Source organism: Curcuma longa, chromosome 4 (genome assembly GCF_044706935.1).
Source record: "Curcuma longa cultivar G26 ecotype Majalengka, Jawa Barat chromosome 4, ITB_CL_G26_1.1, whole genome shotgun sequence".
Taxonomy (NCBI): domain Eukaryota; kingdom Viridiplantae; phylum Streptophyta; class Magnoliopsida; order Zingiberales; family Zingiberaceae; genus Curcuma; species Curcuma longa.
In genome coordinates, this window is record NC_133864.1 from 9,724,473 (window position 1) to 9,746,956 (window position 22,484).

The window sequence follows — 22,484 nt, forward strand, 5'->3', positions numbered from 1 at the left end:
AAAAATGTCATAACATAAAAAAAATTTATTATATAATTTATTAAAATTTTCAATTAAATATCTTAAAGAAAAATATTCTACATAAATAAATTTAGTTAATAATTTTCTTAAATTAATATCAAAATATTTAAATAAACTTAAATCGGTACCTCCACTAATCGAGAAAAATCTGGACAATTAAATTTGAGAATGTTTGATTTCAAATTTCATCTAGTACTTATTTCGATGTGTCATTTCAATTACTCATAGTTGTCACCTTATTCGAATTTGTAGGAGACTTTATAATATTTATATTTTATATGCATTTCTCTAAGGGAAGAGTGACATTCTCAAAACTTTTAGTAAAAAACTATTTAAAAGGAGTATTCCGAACATTAGAAGTATATTTACTTCCTTGTGTCTCGAGATAAAGAAATTTATTTTCATTCATCATTGATAAATCGAATGTTGTAAAGATTCGCATTGAGGTGGACTATTTTCTTACCCTTTTGAGATCAAGATGATAAAGCTTCTTCCATTAGAATTGATGAATTGAAATCAGAAATGATCCAAATTTAGAGATAAGAGTACAGAAGATGGTTTGAAAATAATGAAATAAGCTACTTATTTATAGAATTTGGATAATAATAAATATTAAATCGTAGTCATTGATAAAAAAAAAAAAGATAATCTCAACCATTTTTTTAAAAATCACTCCCAATAGGTTCCAATGATCATATCGATGTTGCCTGCAATATGATTGTACCAACATATTATCCAAATATATTACATACAACTAATTATACAAATATCAAAACATAATTCTTGATTTAGTAAAATCAAAATGAGTTTGATTGCACTAACATTCTTTTCCATAAATGCCTATTTCTTCTTTTTTTTTTGGCAATCAAACTATCATCTAGATTGCTAATAATTTAAGTTAAAAAGTTGATAGAATGGATAACATTTCATTATAGTGAAATTAGGATACCCATTTTCTTTATTAGATCCTCTAATGAATTAGCATTTTCTTTTATGATAGCTTTGAAAGATATCTTTGAAAATCCAGTGAAAAATATTGTAATAGAAGAGGAACATGTATGTCATTTAGATTTACGTGGAAAAAAAACAGAGACTCCATCAGACTGTATCAGAAGTAAGACAGGATTGTCAAAAAGACTGGAACAGAATGAAAACTAAGAACTTAGATATCATCAAAATCAATGTGACAATTTTGCATCTACAATGCAGATGATGTCGATATCAAATACAAGGATCTCTGATCCGGATAAGGATCAACAGAGTAATAGGAACCTAAAGGCTCCAACAAAGTTTCCAAAAAGAAGAAGAAGAAGAAGCATTGTTACCAGATTAGTGGCTAATGCAATATGCCAGCAGAGAGGTACAAACACTTCCAAGACCAACAAACTTACCCTGCAATAATAACATAAGAAGGAGTAAAATCTATCAGAAACAAAAAACAGCATTGCTATTAGCATAATTCTAGAATCAAGAGGCAAAGGACACCTGATTATAGCTCTGATTGGCGACTCCAATTTGACTGGCTGTATTCAGCACTAAATTCTTGGCTCCCAAATGCCAACCGCTGAAACATTCTGATATCGGCGGTTTGTGCCACATTGAACATTTCACTTTGGCCTGGTTTGACACCATTGGTGAGGTCGATGTCTGCTAAGCTATCGAGAACTCGCACCACCTGAAAAACAAATCAACTTGTGTGCAATGTAGGTAGGTAGCTAGCAAGCATAGTGTGTCAATTCAGTTATTCTTCATGCTTACCTTTCCCATACGAGGCCTCATTGAAGCAGAATGGCGTGTGCATGCTGCAGCTGCTTCAACCATACGGAACATTTCAGTTTCATTGTAGTTATTTCCAAGCCTGAGGTCAGGCAATTCTCCAAAATCTCCGGTTTCAATTGCTTGGGCGAGCAACGGTCTCGCCTGGAAGATCACAATTCAACCACACTAAACCAACCTTGCATATCTTTCAGAATGAATGACTAATGTTTGTGGAACTTAAAGTACCAAATTGTGGTTCTCAGAAAGTCCAATAGGACTTGTCATTGTAGAAATGCTTTTGTGTTTCAAACACATACCTTAACTTAGCATAAACAGATTATTGAGTAAGTTTCCGAAACCGATCTCTAGTTACTAACCGATTGATTATTGTTTTGTTTCATTTGCCTATCTTAGAGCTAAATAAATGCTTCAGCACAAAACATAAATTCATAATGAAGCATTAAAACTAAAGTGCACCTTTGAAACTATGGTTCAGCGTTTTTTCACATTTCCTAGATGAAAGGGAATTGTAAAATGCCCTCTAAAGAATAAAAGGAAAAGAAAAACTTGAAGCACCAATACTTCACTTACTTCAAAGAAACTAAGGGCAAGCAATTTGCTGAAATGATCAAAGAAACTAGGAGATTAGAAATACTTCTTACCCACTCAACAAGACTTTCATCACCTAAAGGGCGAGTGCCATCAACCGGCTTCTTTCCGGTAATTAGTTCCAAAAGCACAACGCCAAATGAAAATACATCAGATTTCTCAGTCAACTTACCACTCGATGCATATTCTGGGGCCAAATATCTAAATGAAGGAAAAACATATCAAAATAATGAACACAATGCACCAAACGATTTTAACTATAGTTTTCCTTGCATTCACATACCCAAAAGTTCCCATTACACGCGTAGTAACATGTGTACAGGCATCCATAGCTAACCTTGCGAGCCCGAAATCAGAAACCTAATAAATGATAACAAGTTTAAAACATAACTAAAGGTATAGAGAATGTTAATTATGATCAACAGTCTTATATAAGATGACTTGACTACCTGTGCTTCAAAGTTGTTATCCAAGAGAATGTTTGAAGTCTTTATATCTCTATGAATAATTCTCGGATGACCTGGTTGAAATATCAGATCACTAAAAACAGATCACTAACTAATTCATTACTAAATATTAGAGAGGAAAGTTTACAATCTTCGTGCAGGTAAGCTAAGCCACGAGCAGAGCCAGCTGCAACTTTAACCCTAGTCGTCCACTCCATAACTGGCTGTCCTTTCCCTGCAAATGGAGAATTTCACAGGATCAGTGATTTTTAACTACATGAGTGATCAGTATGTAGTTGTCGATAAAGGAATTCGATCAGTGTCTACCATGTAGATGAGACTCGAGCGTTCCATTGGGCACATAATCGTAAACGAGGATTCTATGGTTATCTGATATGCAGTAACCAACAAGTGAAACCAAATGCCTATGGTGCACACGGCTGATTATTTCAACTTCAGCTTTGAACTCGCGCTCTCCTTGTCCACTGCCGACTTTCAATTGCTTCACAGCTACTTCTCTTCCGTCGGACAAGCAACCTTTGTAGACACAACCGAAACCTCCTTCCCCAAGAACATTTTGAGGCGAGAAGCCATCAGTGATCTCGTATAACTCTTCGTAAGAGAACCATGACGTCGAGCCAGCCATTGTGCCGCCTATTGACTCCGATACAAGGCTTGCAGACTTATGGTGGGAGTTGGATACGAGAGGAACAGATGGAGATCTCGAATAAGCAGAATCTGACAAATAAAGGAACGTTTATCAGTGATGAAATAATTGCTATGAGGAAGAATGAGCATTACCTGACATTATGGATGATTGGTATGGTGATGGGTTGGCGAACCCTGTTTCATAGTTGAGAGCCGGCTTCTTACGCCTTCTGACCAACCACATGACGACGACGACAAAACTCAGCAGCACCGCCACAGTTACAACAGCAATACCAGCGGCAGTTCCTGAATTAACGCCGCTAGGAGATGGACTACTGTTACGCTCTGTGGGCGAAGTAGGAGTTCCTGAATTGTTGGAGCTTGGACTGATCGGAGTAGGTGGAGTTTGGGGTGTGGAGGGAGATGGGAGCGCAGAAGGGGGGTTTGGAGGGGAAGGAGGTGTTGTACCTGTAGAGTTGCCAGGAGGAGGCGCGGCCAGCGAAGGCGGAGGCGGCGAAGCCGTGGCAGATGGTGGCGGCGGAGGCGTGTTAAAAGGAGGCGTTGCGGAAGGTGGTGGCGGGGGAGCAGGAAGGGGAGGGGTAGAGGCAGAAGGAGGAGGGGGAGGAGGCGTCACGTCTGGAGGAGGAGGAGGAGAAAGCGACGGCGGTGGAGAGACCAGCGGCGGCGGTGGCGGAGGAGTAACAGCAGGCGGAGGAGTAAGGGCAACAGGTGGAGTAAGTGGCGGTGGTGATAATGGGGGAGGTGATGAAGCTGGCGGTGGAGCGGGAGGAGAAGGAGGGGGAGCAATAGGAGAAGGGGGCGGCGAGTCAGACGCCGGAGGAGGAGAGAGGGAAGAAGATGGCGGCGGTGATGGAGGCGAGTCAGCCGATGGAGGAGAAGCCATGCCTAGTTTTTTTTTTTTCCAGAGAAACAAATCTTACTACGATTCCGTAGCAGAGTTCATGGTCAGTGGTCGAAATCTCTTCGACTGGTATTCCTTCCCATTTAAGACAACGATCTTCAACAGACGCCGATCAATGAAACACGAAGATTAATTGCAATGCCAAAAACAGCAAATTTCAAGAACACAAACTCCCTCGCGGTCGCAAACTTAGTACAAACTGAGCAAGCCATTCATCCAAAAGATCTGAACTTTCTCGGAGCCAAAAAGGTTGCAAGATCCCACCTTTTACAGAAATTCTCCATGCAAATGTTCTGCCAACCGATGGGAGGAGCACGGATTGGAAGCAAAGAAGAAGAAGAAGAAGATGAGCAAAGGCAAATTAATGATTAGGAGGAAGAAATCCGGGGCGACTTCCGCACGTTTTGAGAAATAAATTTCACGTAAGATTTGAAAAATGGCAGTTAGAGCTGTCGACAGGCAAGACGCCGCCTCCTCTGGTCCGCGTTCTCTCCATTTCCGCTACAGACGTGACGGCAACTCCAGCGACCTCGTAAGCTCGTCAAAGCCACCAACTTAAACTACGTACGTAGCTCATGTATTGTATCATTCCCTCGGTACAGGTTTCTAATTTTGGACAAAAATCTCTGTTTGAAATCGAGGAACTATGAGCGATTTCTGCTGGATGTTCATGAAATTATGTTTGATGATGGACAGCGATGAAATAAAACTTATAAATGTTTTTTTTAAAATATAGTAAAATATTACCGGAGAAAAATTGAATTAAGTAAATTGTTTTTTTTTCCTGATGATGCGCGTTGAACGCGCAGTGATTTGGGCTAAAGCACCGTTGACTTTTGAGTCGTTCAGAGCGTGAGAAAATGGGGCCCACGCGTTCGTGTATGCTGGACACGTGGGGTGGCCCGCCACGATTTCCTTCTCCTGATATTTAATTACAGCTGAGGATTGATCATTGACTGATCATTAAGATATTTAATTACAACTCAGTGTAAAGCTCCAAAGTTCTTATTAAGTAATTATTGTCCCCGGGCAATGGTGTAACGATAGAACATCCGAGTTGTAATCCAGAGACTCACGATTTGATCCCCAGCTAAAGTGTATTTGTAAGAATTTTCTTTCAAATGAGGAACGTAATAAAAGGATGCTGGGCATCTGGATTGACCGCCGTATGCGCTTCCCGATTTACTCTGGTGGTCGGTGAGAAACTTCCGTGGGATCGGACCGACCACTCCCAGGGATTGAATGAGACTAACTGAGATTTATCATTTTTTTTATTAAGTAATTGTTGGACAATCGCTTTAAGATTGCCGAGAAGATAAGTGAAAAATTACTGAATTAAAAATTATTAAATTTAAAATTTAGATTTATTTGATCCCTCAAGATGATTTTGACCTGTTGAATTTCGAGTCAAGAAGGTTGGGTCAGAAACCAAAGTTGCCGAGCTAAATTAGGTAGGCTAAGTAATCAGCGGAGATTGAGTTGGTTGGGAAGACCGAACTGGTTGGAATGGCCGAGCTGGTAGACCGAACTATCAAGAAAGGTTGAGTTACCTATTTGGTTGAGTTGGCCAAGTGCCAAGTGATAGACTAGAGTGGTCAAGCTCTCGAGTGGACCGAGTTGTTGAGTGAGTTGATGTTAGGGTGGGGCATACAATGAGATCGATCTGAGAGGTTAGGAAGGGAGGTGTAGCTACGAGGCTAGGCGAGAAAGTGTCAAGTGGGACACTAGGAGTTGTCGAATAGGAAGGCAATGTTGCCAAGCAAGCCAGGCTACTAGAAATGCATGGCCATATAGCAAGGATAGGAGTGCCTCGTTTTACATCTAACTTGAAAATTTAGGTTGAATTTGATATTTTGTATTGAGAAACATAAATATCGAGTGAGATGTTAGGGTTGATACTAATGGTTCACAATGTTTGTTAAGATGAACCCTAATTTATGTTTGTTAACATAAATTAGTTTTGATAAAAAGGAGGAACATGAGTATTCAAAAAGATGAACGCTAATTGCTTGCTAAGTTTGTCCAACTCTTCAAGTTTTTTTTTGTTTGGAATGAGTGTAGTAGCTCGAACAAGAATGGATGGATTGACCCAACAACATACAAAATGTCAGTTCCCTATAGATTGTAGTTATTCGATTGCAGTGAATTGCCATATCCCTATGAAATGTCGTCCCTTTTGGTTGCTATATGGCCATGCATTTCTAGTTGAAGCAAAGTATCATGTCAACCATACTGAATAGATTTTGAATGAAATCCAACATGGTTAACTTCTCCAAAACCCCTTAATGACCAATATAGGTTAGACCTAACAAGATTCACCAACAACTCCCCCAGTATCTATTTTCTACTAAGCGCCTTGGATTGCCTCTAAACCAAATAAGATGATATAAACCTTTTCATAGTCTAATCCACTTTTGCTAAAGTTTACGCGTTGGCTCCTAATAATTATGTTCAAAATGTTTGAGTCAATTGTAAACTTTTCTAAGGCTAACTTTAAGGAATCTACTTGATTCCTAAAGTATCAATTTTAACTAAGTTTTCTACTCATATTATTATGATTCATTGCAAGGAGTAATGAACTAAATTTAATTTAAAGTTCTAAAATTTCTTTCTTTAAACTCTTCTTCTTCCTCTACACTTATCTTGAGATTTATGTTAGTGTAATCATAGCATGTGATTTTAATATTTGGTAATCTCTAAGTTAGGGAAATATTGTTAATCTTATACATATGTCAAATGTGTATGTGTAGCAAACTTGACATGTGGAAGTTCAATTGGATCAACATGGATTGAATATTTGACATGTGGAAAGCCCAAGGATCCCTACTCCACGGTCTTAGTCCTTAAGATGGATCTCTCCTTGAAAGCACCTCTATTGTTTCTCCTTCTTAGCCAACAACTAAAGGTGGAAAAACCTTTTACAACCTCTTGTTAGATTAAGCACAAAGAAGAGAAATTACTAGAGGCTATTACAACAAAGTTTAGAGGGTAATAATGTGAGTATTCATAATGTTTCGTGTGCATATAAGCTTCCATGTTTATAGAGCATCTAGTAGCTTTCAAAAATTTTACCATTTTTCAATTTTAAGTTGCTAGAAGTCAACTATTCATTACCCCTATCTCAATTTTTACCAGTTCTCTAAGAAAGTGGATACAAAATTAAATGTGTATGTTAAAGAGACAAAAAATGACTATGTCATCTTATGTGTAGACAATATATTTATCATTGAGGGCAATGATAAAATAATTAAATTTGTTAAAGATATGTTGAACTTAAAGATTCAATATGAAAGACATGAGCCTACTTAATGTATTTCTTAAAATCAAAAATTTTAAAATATCAAAAGATTTATTCTCAGTCAGTCCTATTACGTAAACAAGATTTTTAAAAAATTCAATAAAAATAATTCCACATTGGCAAGAACTTCGATAGATATAAAGTAACATCTATTAAAAAATAAAGGTGAGAGTATCTCTCAAACAGAGTATTATAGAATAATTAGAAATTTGATGTATTTGATGAATTATACATGATCAGACTTAGTATATGCAGTGAGCAAACTAATATACGAGCAATCTCGATGTTGAACATTGAAAAAGGATAACAAGAGTATTGAGATACTTAAGATATATTCTTGATTATGAATTACACTATACAAGATATTCTATTGTGATTGAAGGATATAATGATGAAAATTGAATATCAGATGTGAAAGACTCAAAGTTTACTAGTAGATTTTTATTTATCTTGGAGGTGTAACTATTTCATAAAAATCTTATAGTAGATTGTAATCATATAAGTTTGTAGTTTTTGACAAATGTAGTGAAAAGACTGGATAGTTACATCAATTCTTAAAAGATATTCTTAGATAGTCAAAGTTTGTGCTAACAATTTGTATATATTGTGACAGCTAATCGATTATTGGATAGACACAGAGTCATTTGTATAATGGTAAGTCTAAAGATATACGTCATAGATACAATTTCATTAGATAATTATTCTCAATCGATGTTATCAATGTTGACTATGTAAAGTCAAAAGATAATTTGATAGATCCTCTAATCAAAGGGTTAAATAGAGAGTTAATTGCAAATTTATCGAAGGGAATGAAATTAATGCTTGTGGAATAAGTCAGTGTCAAGGAAACTCAACTTATGATGACTGAAGATCTTAAAAACTAGGTTCAATAAGACAACCTAACTGCACTGACTTTGTAGATCACTATAAGGGAATTATCTGCCTCTCAGCTTGGCAGCCATGCTTCCTACTTAGTAGCCTGGCTTGCTTGGCAACATTGCCTTCCTATTCGACAACTCCTAGTGTCCCACTTGACACTTTCTCGCCTAGCCTCGTAGCTACACCTCCCTTCCTAACCTCTCAGATCGATCTCATTGTATGCCCCATTCAAAATCTATTCAGTATGGTTGACATGATACTTTGCTTCAACTAGAAATGCATGGCCATATAACAAGGATAGGAGTGCCTCGTTTTACATCTAACTTGAAAATTTAGGTTGAATTTGATATTTTGTATTGAGAAACATAAATATCGAGTGAGATGTTATGGTTGATACTAATGGTTCACAATGTTTGTTAAGATGAACCCTAATTTATGTTTGTTAACATAAATTAATTTTGATAAAAAGGAGGAACATGAGTATTCAAAAAGATGAACGCTAATTGCTTGCTAAGTTTGTCCAACTCTTCAAGTTTTTTTTTTGTTTGGAATGAGTGTAGTAGCTCGAACAAGAATGGATGGATTGACCCAACAACATACAAAATGTCAGTTCCCTATAGATTGTAGTTATTCGATTGCAGTGAATTGCCATATCCCTATGAAATGTCGTCCCTTTTGGTTGCTGTCTCTAGAAATAATAGAATGACAACCTTTTATCCATAACACCCATGTTTTCCGAAGATTAGGTAGAAAAATCTCATGTAATTTGAATGAGACAAGAAAAACTCACTAGGAAAAAGATTGTAGGAAAGTCACGAACATTTATACTAGAGAATCAAATTTATGCACAGTAAGAGAGTGCTAAATTCGTTAAGACAGTTATGAACTAAACCTAAAACTAGCGGATTCAAACGTAATTTCGAAACATGCAATAAGACAGCTATGAACTAACCTAAAACTAGAGGATTCAAACCTTGTCTCGAAACATGCATTCGAGAGCGATTGTATCTTTGAGCCATCATTTCCAAGATTGCAGGGAGAATGATTTCTCTAAAGGAAAGGGCGCTAGCATTATGTCATATGTTGGAGAGTCACGAGGATATTTTAATAACCCAACTATTTGGCAAAACTTTTGCTGACATTTCCATCAACCAGAAAACACGAGGGATCATTCCACCTCTTTCTCACCACAATTTTTTCTTCCCCTATTTAATGCCATCTTGATGTTTCCAAAACGCTGCATTAGAGAATTGCCCTAGTACAAATGCAAGGGTGAAATGTCAATATGAGCTAACTAATTAATTTTGGAATGCATTGGTTAAATAATTGACTAGATATCTTGGTGATCAGACAGTATAATATGGTAAAAATTTTAAAAAATGCATATTTTTTTTCTTTGACAATTCAGCACCAGCACTATGCAGACGCCAAATCTTATTACATTGCCTTTTTGTGCCCAAGGAGATGAATAATTTCTGGGTTCACGAGTTGTAGACAGCAAAGAGACTGAACTTATAAGAATATAGTATTTGTTTATTTACGATTGTTGAACGGTGCTGTTTATCTCGTTCCACCATACAACTTGCACAAATGCAAACTGAATAGAAGATCAAAATTTAACGTAAACCAACCGAACAGATATTTACTTCGTATGCTTCATTGTCAAAGAAAGTTTTTAATTGCTAATGTCAGAGGAGCCAGTGTGCTTTTAACAGTTCATTAAAAAAAGTTTAAATACCATTAAACCGCAGCAAGAACAGGGTTTGTGCACCGAAAGCAATCATTACTCTCTTGCCTCAAAAGCAAAATTTCTTCTTCTGCAGAATGCACAAAAGAAATTTGGGTATGTCTTGAGAAGCAAAATAAAACTAAACTAAACTAAACAAAAAGGCTGCATAAACAAAACTCCAGATCAGTATTCACTAACCCGCATCTTTGCCTCTTCTTGACGGTCAATGTATGCAAGAAGTTCATCCTGCCTCATGAGGGCCTCATGCAGTGCCTATGTTCGCCATAAATAAAAGGATCAATTGAGAATAATTTGCAATGTGTTATTATTTGACACATAACAAGAAATCACTGGTCTATGAAGGGGAATGAGCATATGTAACTTGACAATACAAGATGAAAACCTTGAAATCATAGGAACAAAAACTAATAAAACAGACTGAGAAGGACTTCACTTGACAAGGAATTGATGTGTCCACACCAAACAGGAGATCTTGATTGAGAATGAAGTTCCGCTGTATATGTAGGATTTGACCTTCATAAAATGAATAGGAAATAAAATGAACTGACCTTTTTAGTGACAATAAGCTCAGCCTCAAGTGCATCCACTCGACAAACAGCTGCATTGAGCAACTCATCTTTCTCCGAGGGCATTTCAAATGGCTTCGCTTGAAGAACATTCACTTTTTCTTCTAGCTCTCCTAACCTCCTCATAACGCAGGAAAGAAGGTCTGCCTCTGTAAATGCAGGGGCAGGGGAAGGAGGACGGAATTCTTCTTCAGTGATAGTGTCAACAGAGGGCAGAATATTATGCCCATCTGTTTGAGAAACTTCATTCCGGAACCTCTTCGACATAAAACTGGTCACTGAACAAATCAGTGTAAAGACAAAGGTGATGATAGTGATGATGAATTGAGTCATTTGAACTTTAACTCCTTCAGGGGACTCATGGATTTCAGGGATGGAGCATTCTCCTGCAATGAGAATAACCCACATAATTGCATAGAGTCATGAAATAAAGCGACCATAGGTCTTTGAATTAGTTTATAAGTTCTTCCAGGACATTGAATTAAACAGAATTTACAATTTGTAGGTGCAGCTTTAATCAGATGCCGAAAGTTACAAATATTAAATTTCCAGATTACATGATCAAAATGATTAAAACCAACATTTGTTTTACTTGGAGTTTGATGATCGGGATAGATTTATTTATTATTGGACAATTTGTTACCTATTGGAACCATAAATGTAAGACCAAATAGTTGGCAATAAGTAGGTTTGCCTTCTGTTGAGTAAATCAACTAAATGTTGTTGGGCATAAAAGCTGAATCATACTCCAACAAGATGCTAGCAAAAATGTATCGTTAACACTCCATAGGAGAACTATTTATGAAAAAAAGAAATATACTAAGCTAGTTCTATTTATATGAATGCAAGATACCAAGGTAAATCAAATTGAAGAAAACATTTAAGTTTAGTTTCCCTGTGTTAGCTGGAAGAAGAAAATTAACTAATATAAATTAGGACATTTTAACAATTCAAAAGATATTTGGTTCATCAACCTTTAGGCGAATAAAGCCTTCTGCTCGAAACTTCTTTCTTGGATCCACCATCAACAGCCTTGTCCACTATGGGAACCTGTTCATCATACTCTGGAAAACCAGAAGAGAAACTAGCTGTCTTCATCATTTTGGCCTGCAAGGATAAAAAAATGGAAAGGCATCAATGTGAATAACATCTATCAATACCCATAAGATATTGTTATGAAGTGGCAAAACTAGAGTGGTGCTATCAATTAAAAAATGGTAAACCAATTTTCCTCCAGAGAGTCTTTTCTATATCTTCAAAAAACATAATTTTGCAGCACAAAATAACACAAAATCAATAAAGGAATACACACATACATTGTATACTTGACATATTGAAAAGCAATTGTAATTCCATAATTAGGTTTTCAATTAAATATAAAATGGAACTGGGGAAGAATTCCGTTGAACCTGTCACTAGCATGAATGATCCAAGACTTGAATCTTTTATGCTATACCAAGCATACAAACATCAAAAAGATGCAGCAAAAACCAGAAGATAGCATGATCATCCTGTACTTGATTACACTAACAAATGGAAACTGCATATCCTTTTGTTTCCTACTACAAAGCCTCAAGCACAAAGGTAATAGTTTTTTTTTTAGAAATATGGAAGTTACAATTATCCCAACTACTAAATCAGCTACATGAAACTTACCTCTCCATTGAGCTCTATAAGATAATATCAGTATTAGTATTTAATTCAATCGAATCAATTTTTTATTTTTATTTTTTTGTTTTTCTATACTACTTCAATTTTCCACTCTAATCAATTTAACTCTTCCAACAATAGAAACTATTAGTTGCCTTTGAAAATGTCCAAAGGAACCTCAACCTATTTCTCTCTTTTTATCATTTGTTGCTGCAACAGCTAAAACTTTCAGATATTAATATTCCTAGGAACTCCACATCCATATTAGCATTCAAATCTCTATTACATTAAATTATATGTGGTACTTACCCATAGCTCGGTATTTTGATCGACAAAGTAAACTGAGTTAAGTTACACTATGGCTATCAATATCGGGATCAGTATAAGATATTCTAAATACATAGGTTCCACCTGTATCAGATCTGTGGGGCCAATGGAATCGGAATTGGTGAGAAAATTTTAAACAAAGAAAAGAATATGAAAAGAACAAAATAACTTGTTTGATGAATAAAAAAAAATATATATTCAAAGAACCCAAGAAAAATACATATTTTATTTTATTAAATATGGATACTAATATTGAGAGTATAGGAGTAAATTTTTGCTTGAAATATTAAGTAGTTCTCAATCCTGATTTTAAGTAAATTAAATCTGAATTAATCAGCATTTAGTTAAATCCAACTTTAAAAAAATTAAATCTATTAAATATGAATTTAATTAAAGTAATATGATCATAATTAAATTAATCTGATTTTAATTAAATATAATTTTAATTTAAACTATATTTGATATAATTAAATTTGATTTTTAATTTAAATCAAAACGATTATAGATTTTAACTTAGTTGGATTTAATTAAATCTGAACATACATAATTAAATTAGATTAAATTGTTAATAAAAAAATTAAGATTAATTTAGATTTAATTAAATTAAAACTTGTTAAATCTGATCTACCGAAGCGTGATTTAAGTTAAAGTTAATCTAATTATATTAATTTAATATTATTTTACAAATTTTAAATCTGATTTCTTTGAATCTGATTTTAAATAAATGAATTAAATTAAATATTACATTAAATAAATTAGTTTAAATAAATTTGATTTAATTGAATTAAATAATTAAATCTGATTTTTAATAATTAAATTAAATTAAAAAATAAATTAGGATGAATCTGATTTTAATTAATTTAAATCATTTATTTTTAATAAATAAGTTAGATTAAATTAGTTAAGATAAATCTAGTTCAAATAAATTCAATCTAATTTTATTCGATTTGAATTAATAAAACTCCTTGTCTGTTGAAAGAGGGCTCATGATCTCCTATTCCTTGAGTGTCTGATTCTAGAAGTTGAAGCTTGCAGAGAGTGGCAATTTTATCGCTTCTCTTCTCAAAGCAGCAGAATTGGTGATTCCTTTATTTTGTATGTTTCTATCAATTTGCCCAAAATCTCTTCTATTCCATTATTAGTTTTTAATTTTTTGAGAGAATTTCAGTGTCTCAGAAATCAATTGGGATCAGATCAACTATTGTTGGTCCGAATCCAAGTCGACCAATTCATATCGGGATTGACCAATTTTGCTAAAGATGGATAACACAAGATATTTATAAGATACTCTCCATTTCACACATCCACTCTTTATCCCTTTATGATATCTAATCAACATCTCCTTGAACAATAGAATCAAAATATCTAAAACTCTTGCTTATAGAAATTTCATGCCCACAAAAGAAAATTGTCATTCTAAGTTAAAGCTAAGAGAAGAAAAAGGTCCAATCATCACAAATGAAGATGGTACACAGAAGAAATTATTGCTGTCTAATATATAAGTAACTAATGTCTACGCCACAATAGAAATATGAAGGAATGTAAGCCATGTCATAAATTCAACACCAAAATCATTTAGAAAATCCTGGGGCACTGTATTCGAGCAGCAGGAAATGAAAACCAACAAACAATAAAGATTCTATTGAATACCTCTTCATGTACTGGGGTCAAGCGAGGATTTGACAGATAATTCCTTGGTGCTTTTGGAGAAGTGATGTCTTCAGCTTCTGAACCAGATTCAGCAGTCGATGTATCACTACCTTTTATCTATTGCCACAAAAAAAAAAACTTCAATGCATAATAAATTAGATTTCAGCAAGGAAAAAATTGAAATACAACTCACTGTTGGGTAGGGTGGCTTTGCATAGGCAATGATCTTTCCCACACCATTGGAAACAGTTACAATTTGCCTGACACATTGTGCTTCACCACTAAGGACCATCTGAATGCAAACAAAAACCAGTTGGCAAACAATACATGAAGAAGAAAATGGAAAAGGTTTAAAAGAAATTGTGAAGGCCAGAAACCTTCAGTATATTGGGCTCCTTCCAAGGACCTTTCTCAGCTTTTAAGCATCCTCCTTGCTCTAAACAATTGCAAGAACCACCAAGGAACTCTGGAAGCTCACTGGAAATAGAAATCAAAGATAAGTGAAAACTTTCTTAATTTTCAAATTGCTGCAAGACAATGTGAAAGCACACACCTGGGCTCAATTATCTCTAGGAGCTTATTCTGGTACTTTGTTCCAAGAACCTGGTGAAATTTTGAAAAATAATCATAAATATGCATCTTCCCATTTCTGATTAAAGTGATACTCTATCAGAATAGAATGAGAAACTTACATGAATTTTTGTAGAAGTTCTTGGATCAAGAAAGGATTTCACGGTATTCCACAGTAGCCTAAATCCTGGGCCAGCATTGACAATAAACATACGATGCAGGGTCTACAAACATTTTCACACAAGCATATCTCTAATCAAAATCTATATTGTTAAACAAATGTGAAAACCCCCAACTGAAAAAAGATTCTTCAGAACACCTCAGGGTAATTATCATTGTCAATTTTCTGTAATCTCTGAATTAATTCTCTAGCAGTTTTGCTGAAGTTCTTCAATCCCTACAAACCAGGTGTGCCACAGTAAAAATAAGCAATGCAATATTTCATCAAATGTTCCATGGCATGTAAATTGATAAGTTCGGCATGATATGGAGTCTCTGATAGCATACCACTCCTTGAACATCAAGAATAGTAGTACTTGAATCAATATGTCTCTTTGCAGCAAGTGAACAAGCTGGGAATTTAATTGCAAAGCTCTTCTCAAACTCCTTCACATGATACCTGACATATCGCTCCATTGTGGTCACCTGCATTAGTTTGTTAGGATCAACTTTCCCAAGCCTTTCAATATAAACAGGTCTTCCCTCCTTGTCCACCCCATGGTAACCATGTGGATAATACTTCAGAACTTCATTTAGTTCATAATATTCAAAGTCCTGAAAAAAAAAAAAAAACTCAGAGTTACAGTGAAAATAAATGCAATTGAAATAACAAAAGATGACAAGCCCCTTTTGTTTGGCAAGTAGGGTCTGCAATTTACAGTTCAGAAAACATCCCATGGATCTAATTATAAATATAGTACCATACTTAAGGAAAATATAAATATAAAGCAATTCTTCATGTAAATAATTAGGTCACAAGCATAATAACTTGCAGTTCAACAAGCTGCTGACAAGATTGTGAATACCGTTTAGTTCGTCCATGTTTTTGATATACAGGGATCTTGATTTTGAATACCATACAGTTCGTCCAATTTTCAATATTTTGAATTTCTTTATGAGGATCTTGGTTTCATATGCTGTCAGTACAAGAGCAAGACAAATCAAGTTATCAAAAGCAACAACAAATCTCACATAGTTACACATGCAATCCAAAACAACCAGTTCGGTGTTCATATCCGATTAGGGACACTTTTATACAAGTTCTTATGTTACATTTTTGCTGAACTGATGATGAAATTTGTGCTTGTTGATATTTATGTGACTGCAAATGCTTTGCTATTGTTGAAACAAGGAGTAAATGCATTTTTGGCATGTATATAATCTCACTCTTGATACAACTGTGGATGATCTTAAACATATGGCACTTTGCCATGCGTATATAGTAATTTTTGCTAGGTATTTCAAGTGAAAGTCTTATTTATTAGTCATAACCGTACCAAGAATACATAAAGGTAAGATAAATTTCTCAAAATTATACTTGATAAAACATGAAAACCACATGCCAACTCTCAAAAAACAATTAAAGACACTAAAACACTGAACAAATCCTACCTCTATAACTGTGTCTGCACAAAACTCCTTTCTCCACTGAAGCATTTCAGCCCACATGTGCTTTGCTTTCTCTATATCAAATTTCCTTGCTTTAAGAAATCTAAGCATTAAGAAGGCTTTGAAATATTAGGCAAGAAGGTTAGCTACATAGCAAAGAAAAGAAAATTATTTCAGATGGAAACAAAGATTGTAGGATATGATGTTTGGAGAAGCTAGAATAGGAATTTTAAAATAGTAAATCAATAAAAAAAAATGTCAGTTTCACTATGCTGGTAGGAGAAATAATGAAATTCAAACACATAAATCAGAAATCGAATAGCTAATATGAGAAAAGGAAAACATGCAAGTCAAACATCAAAGCACAATTGTGTCTCAACTTAGAGTGTTCAGCACAAACAAGCAAAATTTTAGAAATACAATGGAAAAGACAGCTTTACAGAAAGAAATAAGTACACCTTAATCAAATACTTCAAGCGAAAAATGCAAAAGAATGAGATAAACAATTCTGATAGCAAATTTTTTGATATAGTATCATTATGAGTCCAGTTAAAAACTAAGGCGCAATGGGATTAAGCAGCACACAAAAGGAACACTACTGAATGATGGCAGAAGAACACTAAAGTTATGTAATGTCAACATAATTACTAAAGCCTGCTAATTTACCTCAACATCATATGATAGTCATCATGCTTAGCTGGCAACAATTCATCTAAAATTAATGATTGGCGAAAAGCATCAACAGCCTCTAGCTCCTCAATATTTCTAATATCCTCAATAGAAACAACTCTTCTGTCGCTCTTCCTCCTATTCCTTTTCTTCAAAGAATGCTTAAATCTACTAGATGCATCCAAAGCTTTTTTCTTCAGTGACCCAATTCTTGTCCTTCTTTCATCTTCTGAATTTTCAATATCTGATTTGCGCTCCTTTCGCTCATCATGACTTGAAAAACCCTCAAAACCTATGAGAAATTAGTGAAGTATAAGATCCATGTAGTGGACACCAATAGTTGGGAATCATGGCTTCTTGTTGTTATTGTCATGTAATTTATCAAATGACTTTTTTATCAACAAACATAAAACAAATGAACAAATTGTAATGAGGAAACACCTACTTTATTTTAACTAGAGAAAAGTTGAACGGAATGAAGTGAGGACTTGTTGGTCAGCCATAGGAATTTAGAAAGGTTTCATATAACCACAAAAACTTGCAATGAAATTTGAGAAACAATCTACTTAAAGATTATTATATCCTATTCAACTTATCAAACAAATAAATAAGAGATAAAACAAAATCAAAGGCATGGGTAAAGCTCCGTATGCACTTGAGAGAAAATAGGCACTGTTAAATCCAATCTAAATAAAAATTAGACAAAGAACTCAATTACTAAACCAAATACTTAGGTAAAAGATAATAAAGGCATGGGTAAAGCTCCGCATGCACTTGTGAGAAAATAGGCACTGTTAAATCCAATCTGATTAAAAATTAGACAAAGAACTCAATTACTAAACCAAATACTTAGGTAAAAGATAATGCAACTAGCAACCTCAAGTAGATTCTTACATTACCTGAGAAAATTGATACACTTAATATTTCACACCCCCTCCCCCCTCAAAGTGGCATAAAATTTTTGAACGTCACAAACATTTTGATGAAGAAGCTATCCATTGATTTGGTAGGCTTGAACCACTAATTGAAATTTTTAAGCTCGTGTTTATGATAACAGACTAACTAGACCTTTCAAATCCTTTCAATTAGCGAACTAGTTGATGGCAAATGCGAGGAAAAATTGGGGTGGCGCATACTTGGCATTCAGCAGAGTGGTGAAAAGTAAACAATGCGAAATCGAAGCTGTCAGGCCCCATTACTATGATTAAAAATTCGATAACATAGTCAACTAGTTGCGTGTATCAAGTAATCTCGATTTTTAACAAAGCTGCTAGGTAACCTGGCATATCAGATTGATCTACAACAAGTATTAAAAAAACACACATTCTCTAACGATCCATGTAATCTGTCCGATAAGGGGAGAGCAACTCACAAGGCCTAGCGAACCGGTCCAGTGGCCCTGACATATTTACCAACCAGTTATGAGAGAAAATACCACACGGAGGAAGACGACTGATAAAAACCAAATTGGCCAATTCCCCTGGAAAGAAACTGCATTCAGTTCAAAACCCCAAAAACGTCAGGATCTCGCCGAAACCCTACCAAAACCAGATCGAAGTACCTCAAAATGATCAGGCTGCACGTGGAACCAAGTCACGAATCCGTGGATAATCCTCCACGACGGAAGACCGGCTTATGCGCGAGATCGATGGGAGGGTGGTGCACAAGAGGGAGCGCCGACAGATCGAAGACGAGCCGAGGAGCGGGCGGTTGTGAGAAAGAGAAAGTAATAAGGGAGAAAAGTGCGCGTTAATTGTTAAATAAAAGAAAAGGAAAGAGAGAAAGTGCGGAGGATTCGAGGGCAATAATTCGGAAATTGAAGCGAGCCGAAACGGCAACTAGGAAAGCAGTCCGAGCGTTGGTGGTCCCGGCGAGTTGAGGGGACGCCGCGTGGTGGGGGCCCATGCACCGTTGCCGAGGCGTAGGGTTTATTATTTTGGCTCATGCATACGTCCACCTCAAAGCGTACCCGCTGGTTCTTCCGGCAGCTGATGGGGTGGGCCAGAGTTGATTAGGGTGTGTCGGTCGGTGGTAAAGATTGTAGTATATATTTGTTGACAATTGACGTCCAGAAGAATCCTATGTTGGAGCTTGGGCTGGCTGCGGTACAGAATGTGGCCGTTGCATAGACGCCATCGCAAGTATTAATGTCAACAAATTAAAGAGAAATTTCCGCAATATATTATAATTATAGGTCGTTCTGGACCAGTAGTTTGGATCTTAATGCACCGGCAAGCTGCAAGTCTAATCCTGCCTACAAATTTAATTAAGCTTTGACTTAGAGTTATCTTGTTTATTTCGAAAGAGGACATTATTCACCTTCCATGAGACTGAATCAATCCTCTTTCAAATTAATCTGATCATGAAATCTAAATATTTAAATTATTAAAAAAATTATACTCAATTCGACGTAAATCCTTTTTTTACTTCTACTCACAAGGAATAGATTTTATTCGAAATATATTTTTGCTGCAAATAGAATTTGCTTGTTTGAAAGTGAAAGGGAGCAATTTTTTTAATTACTTGTTGGGTATGCCAAATTTTATCAAATAAATACAAGGAATAAATTTTGAAATCTATTTCTCCATTTAATTATGGCATTTGATAGGTTCCTTTCCTTGGAAAGTGTTGAAAATTTAAATAGATATAAAAGATGGTGGAAAGAGGAGGCCCCTTTGTGAATGAGAATATAATCCTACATTGAAAGTTTTAAGACATAGTTGTTGATTTATATTGTGTCACAAGTACTGATGTTGTGAACAAATGCACGGGGAGATGTTCTCTCTCACATGTGGATGCATAGAGGGTGCAAATCTAGGGCCTGGATTACATACCGTAAGGTAACTTATGTATCAGCGCGACCTGCACGTGTCGAATGTCAGACCGGTCAAAACAACAAAATTTATCCAAGCGAATGAACCAACATTTTACCACTTAAAAATGTTTTCTTTTTGCCGAGAACCAACATTTTAAAAATTTAGTAATGGCATGAACGTTGATGCAATTGAATGCATGAACGTATGGAGGCATGAATGCAATTTAATTGCATGAATGCTTGCAACGTATAGATGAGAAACTCTATATAAGACTTCTAGTCTTGAGCAAAGAGAACAATCAAAAAGAGAAGCAAATCCACCACAACCCTATCTTTCTTTCTCCTGTGATAGCGTTCGAGTATTATCTCAGTTCGCTGCGATCTGCCTATGCTTGGTGGTAGCGCGGTTCTATCATTGTATCCTGAGAAACAAACGTCCGTCGTAACCTCTGAGCATCGCTGGAGGGGACGAATATGTTTTAAGGAAACTACGTTGAACATAGGTCTCGACATCATCCATTCGACCCTCTCAGCCACTCGGTGTCTCGGCGTCTCGGCGTCTCGACGTCTCAGCGTCTCGGCCACTCGGCGTCTTGGCCACTCGGTGTCTCGGCCACTCAATGTTTCGGCCATTCGGCGTCTCGACGTCTCAGTTCTCTGCGTCTCAGCCACTCGCTGTCTCGGCCTCGGCAGCTCGACTCTCGACTCTCGGCAGTCAGTCATTCGACACTCGGCACTTGCCAACTTGGCTCTCGGCAATCGCCAACTCGACCATTCAGTTGACGTGATCGGGAAAACACCAGCCCCTACTGGTAGCTTGAAATTATCAGTTCAAGTCATCTCTACAAGATAAGTTGATTTGTCTTGTAATTTAATTCAATAAAGAATTAATCTATTCGGTAAAGATTGTCTAACAGAAAGTAATTATAATAGTAATAAAAGGAAACAAATTAAAGATGCCAAAGCCAGTTGGCTCTTGCTATCATTACTTTAATTTCTAAGAAATAGAGTCTCTAATTTTCAATTTTACCCAAATACTACTTTTATGTGTGGCCGACAAAATTCGTTCGATACTTAAGTTAGATACAGATGGAAAATAAAGAATCAAGAGGGTGTGTGCACCTCTTTCCTTACCTCCTTTTTTTCCTTTTATCCAAAGTCTCATTTCTTCTGTTACACTAACTAAAAGTTATAACTATCTTCTATGTCGTTGTAAATGTCCTTCCATTGAGATGTTTGTTACTAATTACATGGGTAAATGGGGGGGGGGGGGGGGGGGGGGGGGGGGGGGGATGAACGTGTATCCAACTGATGGTATCCAAAGTTACTCCCGGACGTTTGAATTCACTTCCTAATCTGTCAAGTCTTCTTTCCTGAACATTTATGATTGGTTAGCTTCTTTTCTCAAGTACTCGATGTTCGTCCAACAATGTCTCATTCAAATTTGGGAAGGTTAATTGGGATTTGTGCTCTCGAGCACTCGACGTTCATCCAACAACATCTCATTCAAACTCAGGAAGGTCACTCAGGATTTGCACTCCCGATCACCCGCCCTTCATCCTATGCAATCCCACTCAGACTCGAGTCACTTCCCTAGCACTCAGCTTTACTCCCAATCGGTTTCTCTCGAACACTCAGCCTTCATCCCATTAGGATTCGGGTCGCTTCTGAGCACTCGACTTCGCTTCCAGTTGGTCTCTACTCTTGAGCACTCATCCTTCGTCCTACGACATCCCATTCGAACTCAGGTTACTTCCCAAACATTCAGCTTCACTCTCAGACTAGTTGGACCACTCAACCTTCAATTCGTCCATCGTCGTCCCATTATTTTATCTTCATCACCATAAGTCAACTATTGCATTTGATCTTATTTTATATCAAAGTATTTGACAAGTCCTAATCTTCGGAATCACATCTTATCACCTTTTGATTTTGTCTATAGTCATTTATGTGCTTATATAGTTGATTGTGTGCTAAAAAGTTAACTTCAAGAGTTGACTTACAAACCCTTTGTTGAATCTATAATATAAGTAGTTGACTTTTGGAGTTTATTGAAATTCTTTGTGTTCGATCCCAAATTCCTTCAGTTGACTTCCCAAGTTAATTTCTTAATTACTATTCGATCCAATAAATCATCAATTGATTACTCGAGCTGAATGAATAATCTGTTATTCATTTTGTTAATTTGAAATATTGTTCGCATTGAAAATATTATTTATTCACTAAACTAATATTATTTACAATGTTAAAAATACTATTTATATTGAATTCCTTCATATCAAGAGATATTATATCTTT

At 35.9% G+C, this 22,484-nt stretch overlaps 2 protein-coding genes across 4 annotated transcripts; both read right to left on the reverse strand.

Annotated features, from left to right (window-relative positions):
* Positions 1-1,166: 1,166 nt before the first annotated feature.
* LOC141826601 (proline-rich receptor-like protein kinase PERK8) lies at positions 1,167-4,833 on the reverse strand. Its single transcript, XM_074713859.1, has 9 exons — positions 3,636-4,833; positions 3,162-3,572; positions 2,983-3,069; positions 2,838-2,908; positions 2,672-2,748; positions 2,442-2,589; positions 1,780-1,941; positions 1,507-1,696; positions 1,167-1,413 (listed from the first exon to the last, which is right to left on the reverse strand). Exons 1-8 carry the CDS (start codon positions 4,384-4,386, stop codon positions 1,511-1,513), a joined length of 1,893 nt encoding a protein of 630 aa, XP_074569960.1. The 5' UTR covers positions 4,387-4,833; the 3' UTR covers positions 1,167-1,413; positions 1,507-1,510.
* A 5,308-nt stretch (positions 4,834-10,141) lies between these two features.
* On the reverse strand, positions 10,142-19,086 carry LOC141826306 (phosphatidylinositol/phosphatidylcholine transfer protein SFH8-like). 3 transcript variants are annotated; one of them, XM_074713548.1, is made up of 15 exons: positions 18,933-19,086; positions 18,744-18,851; positions 17,369-17,663; positions 16,706-16,805; positions 15,602-15,868; positions 15,414-15,491; positions 15,217-15,318; positions 15,078-15,127; positions 14,902-15,001; positions 14,718-14,816; positions 14,525-14,641; positions 11,872-12,004; positions 10,880-11,283; positions 10,509-10,583; positions 10,142-10,398 (listed from the first exon to the last, which is right to left on the reverse strand). In XM_074713548.1, exons 2-15 carry the CDS (start codon positions 18,775-18,777, stop codon positions 10,378-10,380), a joined length of 1,875 nt encoding a protein of 624 aa, XP_074569649.1. In that variant the 5' UTR covers positions 18,778-18,851; positions 18,933-19,086; the 3' UTR covers positions 10,142-10,377. The 3 variants fall into 3 exon arrangements, with proteins under 3 accessions (XP_074569649.1, XP_074569648.1, XP_074569650.1); XM_074713547.1 differs by having other exon boundaries at positions 18,744-18,862; XM_074713549.1 differs by lacking the exon at positions 17,369-17,663.
* Positions 19,087-22,484: the final 3,398 nt, after the last annotated feature.

Bases quoted from the DNA above. Each gene is read 5' to 3' on its own strand.
- LOC141826306 (XM_074713548.1), bottom strand. From the start codon at position 18,777: ATGTCAGGGCCACTGGACCGGTTCGCTAGGCCTT. The intron at 15,869-16,705 runs GTAGGATTTGTT...TTTTTTTTTCAG, and splicing joins GTGCAGACACAGTTATAGAG to GACTTTGAATATTATGAACT. The intron at 15,002-15,077 runs GTGTGTGCTTTC...TTCTATTTCCAG, and splicing joins CTAGAGATAATTGAGCCCAG to TGAGCTTCCAGAGTTCCTTG.
- LOC141826601 (XM_074713859.1), bottom strand. From the start codon at position 4,386: ATGGCTTCTCCTCCATCGGCTGACTCGCCTCCATCACCGCCGCCATCT. The intron at 3,573-3,635 runs GTAATGCTCATT...TTTATTTGTCAG, and splicing joins CCAATCATCCATAATGTCAG to ATTCTGCTTATTCGAGATCT. The intron at 2,909-2,982 runs GTAAACTTTCCT...TATTTCAACCAG, and splicing joins AGCTTACCTGCACGAAGATT to GTCATCCGAGAATTATTCAT.